Source organism: Columba livia, chromosome Z (genome assembly GCF_036013475.1).
Source record: "Columba livia isolate bColLiv1 breed racing homer chromosome Z, bColLiv1.pat.W.v2, whole genome shotgun sequence".
In the NCBI taxonomy this organism is placed as follows: domain Eukaryota; kingdom Metazoa; phylum Chordata; class Aves; order Columbiformes; family Columbidae; genus Columba; species Columba livia.
In genome coordinates this window covers 56,800,022-56,811,337 of record NC_088642.1, presented here as the reverse complement: position 1 = coordinate 56,811,337, position 11,316 = coordinate 56,800,022, and the positions used below count along the sequence as shown (strand labels likewise).

Below are 11,316 nucleotides of genomic sequence, written 5' to 3'. Positions count from 1 at the left end.
TTAGCTAGGAGAGGGAAAGAGGTGCCAGACAGTCGGGAAGTTTCTGGGTGCCCAGAGCCAAAGTGGCGGGTGCTGAGAAGTTTCTGGGCATCCGTAGCCAGAGTGGGGGAGCAGAGAATCTTCTAGAATGCCCACAGCCAGATCTGACACAATTATAAAATGGGACTACTCGCTGAGGCATCTCTTTGTGTGTGTCCTCTCGAAGCAGGAGGCCAAGAATGCTGTCATCGAGAGCCCTCCCCTTAGGCAGGATGGCCGCCTAAGGTAATCTCCCGGGACTGGAACTACCTCACCGCACTGTGTGGGTGAGTGATAACTTACTCAATAGTTCCTCGCTGCATAAACAAGTGTATTTTCCTTGCCGAAATCGGGCAAGTGTATTTCCTTGCAGCATTTGTGGGTGTTTTCCTCACTAGACAAAGTGTGAGTATTCTGTGCTTAAATATAAGCACGTGTATTTTCTTCCTGAAGTCAGGGACGGCTCTGGCGTTGTTTTTTGTGAGCCACATGTATGCACACTGTGGATCTCCATTGTTTTTATTTGCTGCACCCCAATAATTTCCTCAACTGATATTCAAACCTGTATTTATGTTACTGGAGTGCTAACTGATTGCCCATTCCTTACTGGTTAATTTGCTGCACCTTTTTGACCAGAATAAAAGTTTGTCCGCCTAAAACTAACTTCAGGGTGCCCCTGTGACAATGTGGAAGACCAGACAATGGCTGAGGAAAATGAAGGTACATCTATATCAGAGGTGTTGACAGGATCAGAAAGGCCTACCCTCCACATCACAACCATCTCCACAAGGAAGAAAAGAAGGGTTATAGTTGTAGGTGACTCCATTTTGAGGGGTACAGAGGGTCCAATATCTGGGACAGACGCTCCTTGCAGGAAGATCTGATGCCTTTCTGGGGCCTGGGTTAACGACACCACCAGGAAACTTCCTAGCCTGGTACAGCCCTTGGACCTGTTACTGGTCTTCCATGTGGGTGGCAATGAAGTTGCAACCCATAGTCCAAGGGTGATCAAAAGAGACTTCAGGGCCTTGGGCAGTTTGTAAGGGAATTGGGAGCACAGGTAATTTTCTCCTTTCTCCTCCCAGCTAAGGGCAGTGACATTAGAAGAAACAAATGGACAGTCTATTAATACATGGCTTTGTGGCTGGTGTCACCACCACAATTTTGGATTTTTTGATAATGACATGGCATACAGGGCAATGGATTTGCTGGCATTGGATGGAGTTCACCTTTCTCAAAGGGGGAAGAGGATCTTTGCACATGAACTAGCAGGGCTCATCGACAAAACTCTAAACTAGGCATGATGGGGGAGGGGGACAATAGCAGGCTCACCTGTGACAAGCTGTGGGATGAGACACCAAGGATTGAGGGGTGGGGTGCTAGTGAGAACCCTCAGCTGGTGGTCTTGAGATGTGTTGGCCTCATTGGAGCACACCTAAAGTTTTACAGAGATGAGCCAGGGACTCAGCAGAACAGAGGTGGCAGAACTTTAAGGATGCTTTCCAACATGCACAAGAGCTCTTGATCCCCAGGTGTAAGAAACTGGGTAAGGAAGGCAAGAAGCCAGCATGGCTGAGTGAAGATCTGCTGGTCAAACCAAAGGGCAATAAGCAAAAGCACAGGCAGGGACAGGGATCCTGGGAAGAATGTAGTGACACTGCTTGGTTGTGCAGAGATGGAGTTGGGAATGCCAAGGTGCAGCTGGAGATAATTTGGCAAGGGATACAAAGGAAAACAAGGTCTTCTACAGGTATGTCAAGCAGAACAGGAAGGTCACAGAATGTGAACCCCTCCAATGAGGAAAACTGGTACAACGGACAAGGAGTATGTTGAGGTATTCATTAATTTTTTGCCTTAGTATTCACTGGTAAGCTCTCTTCCCACACCTCTTGAGTGGATCACAGAATCACAGAATGTTATGGATTGGAAGAGACCTTGAAAGATCATCCAGTCCAATCCCCCTGCCAGAGCAGCAACACCTACATAAGGTTACACGGGAAGGTGTCCAGGCGGGTTTTGAATGTCTCCAGAGAAGGAGATTCCAAGACACAGACCAGAGTAGTGAAGTTGCTTCCACTGTAAGATATCAAGTTTGTGACCACTTGAGGAACGTAAACACACATAAATCTACGGCATAAATCTGACAACATACATCCCAGAGTCCTGAGGCAATTGGCTGATGTAGCTGCCAAGCCACTCTCCATGATATTTGAAAAGCCATGGCAATCAGGTGGAGTCCCTGGAGACTGGAAAAATAGAAACATTAAATGCATTTTAAAAAGAGTAGGAGGACACCAGGAGCTATTGACCGTCAGCCTCACCTCTGTGCCTGGGAAGATCATGAAACAGATCCTCCTAAAAGCTATGCTAAGGCACATGGAGGACAGGGAGGTGATTCAAGACAGCCAGCATGGCTTCACCAAGGGCAAGTCCCGCCTGACCAACACAGTGGCCCTTCTACAATGGAATAACTACATGAATAGTTAAATCCATACCTGAAGCAGTACACAGAAGAATCATAGAATCATTTCAGTTGGAAGAGACCCTAGGATCACTGAGCCCAACCATGAGCTAAGCTAACTCTAGCACTAAACCATGTCCCTAAGAACCTCATCTAAATGCCTTTTAAACCCATCCAGGGATGCTGACTCCACCACTTCCCTGGGCAGCCTGATTCAATGCCTGACAACGCTTTCTGTGAACAATTTTTTCCTAATATCTAATCTGAACCTCCCCTGGTGCAACTTCAGGCCATTTCCTCTTGTCCCATCACTTGCTACTTGGAAGAAGAGACCAACACCCTCCATGCTACAACCTCCTTTCAGGTAGTTGTAGACAGTAATAAGGTCTCTCCTCAGCCTCCTTTTCTCCAGGTTTAACAGCCCCAGTTCCCTCAACTGCTCCTCATCAGACTCGTGCTTCAGGCTGCTCACCAGCTTTGTCACCCTCCTCTGCACTCTCTCCAGCACCTCAATGTCTTTCTCATGATGAGGGGCCCAAAACTGAACACAGGATTCCAGGTGGGGCCTCACCAGTGCCGAGAACAATCACTTTTCTAGTCCTGCTGGCCACACTATCCCTGATACAAGCCAGGATGCTGTTGGCCTTTTTGGCCACCTGGGCATTCTGCTGGCTCATATTCACCCAGCTGTCAATCAACACCCAAGAAGCCAATTTTTTCAATCTGAATCCTAAAAGAAACAAGCAATTTTTGAAAGTTTTGCAACAAAGTATACAGACAAATCAATTCACAGCTTTCAGGCTGCAGCTCCTGTAAGTTCTCACTAAGGCACAAGTCTCCAGAGCAGGGCGAGTTCTCAGACACACTGGGAAGGTTAAACATCTCACTACTCTTTTCTGTCAGTCTAGCTTTTTAGGCAGTCACCCCCACAAGGTTTGCATAAGACTGAGACAACCAGCCTTGCTATGTGTGTCAAAGGAAAGGAAATCTGCAACAAGGATAACTTTGTCAACCACAGTTCCTTTACTAATGGTACAGCGCAGCAACGTCAACTGAAATAAATACAGTTATTTGTATATAATACAAAAATATAACCATTCATAAAATTCATACTGTGCCAGGAATTATGTCTTGAACTTCAACAATTGATATATAACATTTTCTCTTAAATAATGCGGACAGGTACCCTCAGCCAAACGAATGTAATAACATTTTCTCTAATTTGAAGACAAACACACGAGGAGCAGTTTATTAGTTCAGTGTACACATACACTTCAGCTAAGATTTGAGAGCAAACTAACAGTTTTTCAAGTTCTCCTTTTACCATTTTTCTCTATCAATATCACAGTGGTTCTATAAGCAAATGGTGATTTTTTATAGTAGGTACAGATTCATAGGTACAGAAAAGTATATATCGGACAACCATCTTAAGGCACTATGGTTTCCACAACAGACACATGAAATTACTGGCAAAAAAACAATTTTAAAGACTGCTATGAGTGTCTAGCTACAGTACTATTGATGAACAACATTCTGTTTATATATATTCTTGGCAATACATTCAGCTGACTAGTGTGGCTTCTTTTTTCTTTTAAAAAAAAGTAATAAAATATAAGATTTTGACATTGCTACAATCTCAAGAATTCCTCAAGTCTTTGCAAAAAAAAAAAAATATCTCCCTTTATCCAGCTGTCACTCTTGCAAGACAATTCTTTTACAGACTTCTTAGAAATACAGTTTCCAACATGCTAGATGGTAAAAGTCCACTCCTTTAAAAAAAAGTTTGCTTAACTGCTGATAAGCACCCCACCCCCAATTCTGTATTCCCTCTATCTCTGCTACCAACAGCACTGGTGAACAATTCATTTAAATGAAATCAAGTTCTTGATTTGCTCAAGACCCCTTCCTAATAATATCCCATGATATTTGCTCAAAGTTAAAACAACATGAAGTGAAACTAACATGCTGACAATACCTGCGTCAAAGACCAAAACTGCTACCTTGTTAAAATTCTCTTAAACCCAACCTGAAAATCAGGATAGGACAAAGAGTAAATTCATAAAATTGCATGACGGAAACTGTGTTTTGCAAATTGCACATGGTAGTTCAGACACAGAACTACAATTGAGACATATCCACAGAACCATTTTGCATTTCAGAAAATGTTCCAGCCACATCACAAGCTGATGCCAAAAGATTATAAACATGACAAAATCACTGCAGCTTACCTAGGTCCACTCACTGAGCAGGGGATAGAAAAAAAAAATCAAAGGAAAAAAAAGAAGTAGATTTCAAATCACACGTTACTTACTTTAAGAAGCATTTTCCAAATTAGTATCTATTCTGACAATTGCCCCTCTGTTTACCTATCTCTACATTTCAGAGTAGGACCAGCTGCAATTACTTGTAATAAATAACCCATACCCACTATAATGTTGATGTATTATTTCATGTATCCCCAAAGGCTTTCATTTGTGTATTGGTCAGCCAAAACCTTGGCTTGTACCCGCACTTGGTGCAGAGAGTTGATGGGATTTTTTTGTGCCTTACAGTAAATGTCAATCTTGAAGTCAGACATTTAATTGCCAGTGTAGTAAATAACTCCAAGGTTCTCCCCATTTTCCTATGACAAATGCCAACAGTACATAAAATGCAAAGTCACCTTTTGTTACCTCTTTTGCATAAAGGCCCAATGAGCAGAAGTCTTGTTATACTGTTTCTGCATCTTTTGTGCCTGAACCTTTAAAGTTTATCAACTTTCACATTGTCATTCATTTCCTGAATTTCAGTGAAACACTTCCTCAGAAGTAAACTACACAGGTCATGTGTTGTCATATGTACTGTCAACTATGAAGAACTATGTCTCAGATTCTGGTAAACTAAGGAGCAACATTAATTTCCCACATCTCAAATAAACTTAAAATAAATAATTTCAATTAAAATAACAGCTTCAACCACCACAGCTGTGTAGTATATAAAAAAATAAGAACTATAGAGAATTAATATTGCTACTGTTACCTAATCATTGGCTTCCTGCACCACAGGAAATTTCTGACTCAATCAATAGCAAAATTTTCTAAGCTACTAGCTAAAATCCAGATGTAAAAATTATATAAAACTGAGAAAAGAGGTTGAAATAACATTCTGTATGTTAAAACCAGACAGCCTTCACTTAAATGAACAACTCCTATCTTAGATTCAGAAGAGGTCACAATTACCTTTGGTCATGTTCTGCACGTGTTTAGATCTCTGAACAACTGGTAACTTTATGATACACAATGTATCTTGTAAGCACCTAAAACTGCCTTCAGCTCCTTTTGCGTGACTGGGTTAAGGATGAATTAGCACAAGGAAACTTACATTATCATGTACGGTTGGTTCCATCCTCAGTTACCAAAACAGACATATGACAACAAAGTACCTATAAAAGCAGTGCAAATACAAAAGTTTCCTAGCACGGGAGGAAAAAAAAAAAAAAAAAGCAGCATAGGTTTGCCCAGTGGTTGTTCACTGTTTGTTCACTGTTTTGCCTTCCGGCAGACGAAAGAAGTTATCTTCTTTGAGTTTAAGATGTTCTGGTAAATCTAGCTGTCTTTTTGCTTCTTCAATGTCTTCCTGAATTGCTGAAATGAGTGCCTCTGAAAAAGACAAGAATAGGGATATTTGAAAGTTGGTTTGAATTCTGAACACAATAGCAAGTGAAAATAAGGTGTACCACAGAATACCAGACAACAATCACAGAAGTAGAATTAAATTATTACCACAAGGTTTCAAAGGCTAAATTATTCTGCTCTAAAATGCGTCCCCCCCTTTTTTTTTAACATGCCAGAGTTGCATTTTTCACTGTTATAAGCACTACCATCTCCTTGTTCCAAAAGACATTTTAGCAAAAGATCAACAGGGTTTCATGAACTGTTTCAACTTTAACAGAGCTGCATCTTAAAAAAAAGCTAACAGACTAGACTGATGCTTTTACAACAAGCCCCTGATTTTAAAGTTACTCCTCAGACAAGTGACACAACACCACCATTTTTAGTGTGATATGCTGGAAGATGTGGGGCTATGTTTTTGTTTTTAATTAAACCAACTTGTACATTTACCTCATTAAAACATTTTACTGAAATTTCAAAGGTTAACAGTTAAAACATCTAATAATGGAAAATGAAGAAGTGAAGACACAGTACTTGCATGAATAAGACAAATAAGAGATTAGTGTGAGCGATACCCTGTAATACTGACCTACAGAATCAAAGTTTTTTTCCGGTCGAATATATCCAGTTATGACTATACTAAGAATTTCTCCGTAAAAGTCATCTTTGAAGGTGTGGATAATGTGTGTTTCCTAAGGGAAGAGAAATAAGTTGGTGTTTATGTTGAACTTTAATTTTATTCCTCTCACTGTAAGGATGCACTTCTAATATTCCTAATTCAAATTTTACCCAACAGACACCAATAAAAAGGACATTTAGTTTAGCATGTATAATGCAAGATTAAAAGGCTAGGGCTTTTGCTTATGTTAGGAAAAAGAATTGTATTTTGCATGGAATTTAAGAAATGTGATAGCCAAAAAAAAAAACACCAAAACACGCAAAAACGTGGCATTGCTCAGGAGAAATGCTTCACCACTTCTCAGAGGTTAGATTTCAAAGGCAACAAATCAAAACCAAAGCTTAATGTTTCATCATTAAGTTGATGCATCTAAATGGGTATGAAAATTTTGATTGAAATAGTTGGCTTAAGGAGACCTTTTACAACCAGCTCACACAGAAACTGAATGATAAAATTCAAGAAGGAGCGAAGGCCGTCTCATGCTCAAAACCATCCATGCACATCTCCCTCTTTAATGTAGGCCCACCCATAGCAAAAGCAGCAGAAATACCAAATGGAAAGCTTTGGATTACCTGCTCAGAAAAGTTAACTACAAACATTTTTAAAAGTATCTCTTTGCATAGGACAAAAATATTACAAGGTCTTCAAACATTTAATACTTTAGAAAGTTCATGCCTTAGAAAGTCATACACAAATAAAGTATTTTAAACAATTAAAACAGAGCTCTGCAAGACTCAGAAAAAGCACCAGCACCTGACAACAAGAAAAACACAACAGTCACAGCTCAGGATTTTAACTCAACTCCTCCATCCTATTACTATGTACCTCTGAATATTTTTTTCTGTATATCAAGCCAAAGCACCTCATGTATGGATTCCATCATTTAAGAGAAGAACTAATAGAAAATCGTTACCAATTAAGATGCCCAAACATATCTTATTTGAAATGTAAATAGATTGCAGAGAACAATAGATAAGTATGTTCCAGTTTATGCTAGGGGTCTTGTAACCAGTTAATTCAATGCATTTATCAAGCTGATACTTAGTTAGCTATCACCACCATAACCAACCACAATTTCAGAAATACTGTTAAGTTTTTATTTTAGAAGTATATAAGTAATGATGGAATAGAAAGAAGAAAATAAACTTTATTCATATACAGCTCTATACTCTCTGGCTACTAAGAGTATTTTCTTTTCACAATACAAACATATGGATATCAAATACATTTCTAAGAGCAAACAAATTTATAGATCTCATTTATGGATCAACATCTGCCTCATTTATTACAATAAAAATTCCACACAAAGCAAAATTCTTACCACTGATTTCTTAATATTCTTATAGAAAGGATTCCATCCTATGCTCACAACCATTTTATGCACATCTCCATTTCCAACACAGGCCCATCCATAGTATATACCAGTAGACATATCAGATGGAAAGCTTTCAACTACTTGCTCAGAAAAGTTGGCTGCAAAAATTTTCGAAAATGTAAAGTGTGAGTGACACTGTCTAAGTCAAAGACATAAGAGAATCTTCAAACATTTAAAAGCCAAACTCTGCCTACATATTATTTACAAACATAACACTGATGATGATGCAAATGACGCAATGTGTCGTTTGGCAAAGTATAAAATACAAAACAGGTTCACGATATTCAGTTCCTATGGTAATATTAGAGTTATCACGTAACTTATGCATACTATATTTTATAGTTATACACATTCTCTCCTGTGGTAATAATTAAAAAACGTGTTACATATCCAGTCAAACGTATTTCACTCTTAGCATAACCGCTTAGTACGGTGAAAGATGAGAAAAACATTCAAGTTTCTTCTGCACTACAAAACAGCATCTCAGAACGATTTACTTGCAAGTTAAATAATTACGTATGAAATAAAATACATAGAAATAAATGAAATTATTATTTAGTCACCTGTCAATTTTGGACAAGTTGCCTTTCAGAGGTATCTGTGGATTTTGGGGATTTTCTTTGAAAACTACATCCCTACAGTAACAAAAATTGCCTTCTGAATGAAGCTAGACTTCTTGCAAAATTATTGTCCTCCTGCCTCCCAGATAAGTAGATCTCTTCAGGCAAAACATCAAGTTGACTTGAAAGAATTTATAGTTACTGAATTTTCATCAAAGCTCACAAGCAGTAACAAACTTCCCTCTCCTATTCCCTTTACACCATTTATAAGTCAAAAGTAAAATGCAAAATTCGTAACAGATGTTGTCAGAAATCCAGCACCTCAAGATTAGTCTTATTAGTCTTATATAGTTTGTCTGCTATGAGTGGTGCAACATGACTGCTGATTTCGCTGTCTAAGACAGGCCAAAATTCAATTGAATTGCACATCTTTATTTATATACCTGAAACAGAGATGAACAACAGGAAAATATATTTCTTTGCAGGCCACATCCACCTGCTGTTTTTCAACCTCTGCATTATTTCCATCAACCTTCCTTCCTTACAACTATTCCCAGTGCCTGCTCCCTTTGTGAACGGATATTTTCCAAGCTTCCACACCACAACATCGTGCGTGTGACCACTTATCTACATCCTGAACACTACCGTGACGGTCATCAGATGCTCAAACCAACAGAAAAAAAAAAAAAAAAAGACTGGAAAAAACACCTCACAGAATGGGAGGAAAGTAACGCAAGAGAGTACAAGACTCTAGGCAACGCAAAAAAGAAAAACGCCTGCCATAAAAAAAATGCTAACACGGAACAAGCCAAGCCTTTTCCCAGAAGGAACGAGTCACGCCAGCGGCGCGGTTGTGCGGTCAGCGGGCCCTCCCACGCTCACGGGAGCTCAGTCCCCAGCCGGGGTCCCGCGCCTCTCCCAGCACCCGGGCTCTCACCGGCGGCTGCACTTCAGCCCTGCCGCGGTCCCGGGACAGGGATCCGGTGCGGACCACTGGCCCCGCGGCGTGGCCAAGGCCGGGCCGAGCCGAGCCCGGCTCCTCCGTAGCGGACACCTCGCCGGTGGCCTTCGCGGGAGGTGTCACCCCGGCCCCCCGCGCCCCCGCTCACCGGTGGGGATGCCCAGCTCTTTGGAGCCCCTGCCGAAGCCCTTCACCACCTCCCCGCGGCAGAAGTACGGCAGGTGCCGCATGGCGGCCGGCGAGCGACGGCGGCCGTTGGGGCAGGCACGCGACGGCGGCGCGAGCCGCCCGCAGCTCCCAGCAACAGAGAAACAACTCCGCTGGCGCGTGGCGCCCTCCACCGCCTCGCTCTGGGCGCTACCAAAAAGCGGGGAGAAATCTAGTGGAGCGTTCCGGTTCTCAATATATACACCGCTCTGACAAGCAAGCTGCCTCCCCGTGAGAATGGACTTGCCTAAGCGGCTATGGCCACCGCACCCATACCGCTTGCACATGCTCAGTCTGCTGTGCTGGGCGCGGTGGTTCAGTTGCGGACTGAAGGGGCGCGCCTGGCGGCTCTGCCCGGGGCACCGCTACCCCTCCCTGCCTCTCCCCGCCGTGTCGGTTCTCGGGCAGCGCAGCGCTGGGGCCCGGCTGGCAGAGGCCGCTACTGCTGCGGCGGGTGGTGGCGGCCGCGGCCTGTCCACCCGGCCCGGCAGGGTGTGAACCGTCTGGGTTCGCTGATAACCCTGCTGCCCCGTCCGCTCCGCCTTACAGGCCGGCAGCGCGCTCTCAGGCCGCCCGCACGGTCGTCGTCCTGCCGGCCGCGGGAGGCGAGGCGGGGCGCGGCGAGCTTGTGGCGCAGAGCCCGCTCCCGGAGGCCCAGCGCCTGGCGGCGCGGAACGGGCCGCTTGCAGGTCGGGGTGGTGTGGAGCGGGTTGTTCGCTTTGGGAGCTGAACCAGGGGAGGCAGCGGGACTCGGGGCGAGCCGCCGGCGGGGTGTCTGGTCCTGCCCACAGACCCTGCTAGACTCGCTCTCGTGGGGCGACCGGCTCTGGCCAGTCCAGCAGCCTTCGTGCAGTGAGAGCTGAACAGCAGCTGTGGCTGTCAGCAGCAGTGACTGGCAGCTGCCACACCTCACTCTTCTTACCTGAAAAGCCGCATCTCGCGCTCTGCGGCCGTGCGCAGAAGTAACGATAGTTTCTTCCTTGGTAGCGCAGGGTTTATCTTTCAGAAAAGGTCACATGCCTCAGAGCACAGCAGATAGGTAGGAAAACTCTGAGACTAGATTTTTTTTTTTTTTTTTTTTAACGTTATAGCAACGAAATGTAATTGCTTAAAAAAATTTACTCTGATTTGCCACCATACTCCCATCTCCTTTTGTGTCATTACCCCGGTAGTATAGGGATTTTCCCTGGGGAAAAAAAAGTGTCAAGACAAGGTATGCTCATCCTGTGTTCACTCTGTATACTTAAAGGAAAGTGAAAGGTACATCAGCATTTCTCTTCTTTTGCTTCCCATTTCCAGTTGTTTTTCATGTTGTAGCTGTGTTGATAAATCTCTTTAATGTCCTTAGCTGATTAACACTTTCTATGGCCCCAATCCAGCTCAAATAAATCGAGTTCGCATGCAT

At 42.9% G+C, this 11,316-nt stretch overlaps 1 protein-coding gene across 1 annotated transcript; it reads right to left on the bottom strand.

Moving 5' to 3' along the window:
• Nucleotides 1–3,479: 3,479 nt before the first annotated feature.
• LOC102086233 (riboflavin kinase-like) lies at nucleotides 3,480–10,412 on the bottom strand. The gene is made up of 4 exons (XM_005507938.3): nucleotides 9,853–10,412; nucleotides 8,130–8,281; nucleotides 6,719–6,821; nucleotides 3,480–6,117 (listed from the first exon to the last, which is right to left on the bottom strand). The coding sequence occupies exons 1-4, from the start codon at nucleotides 10,196–10,198 to the stop codon at nucleotides 5,987–5,989; spliced, it is 732 nt and encodes a 243-aa protein (XP_005507995.2). The 5' UTR covers nucleotides 10,199–10,412; the 3' UTR covers nucleotides 3,480–5,986.
• Between the last annotated feature and the right edge of the window lie 904 nt (nucleotides 10,413–11,316).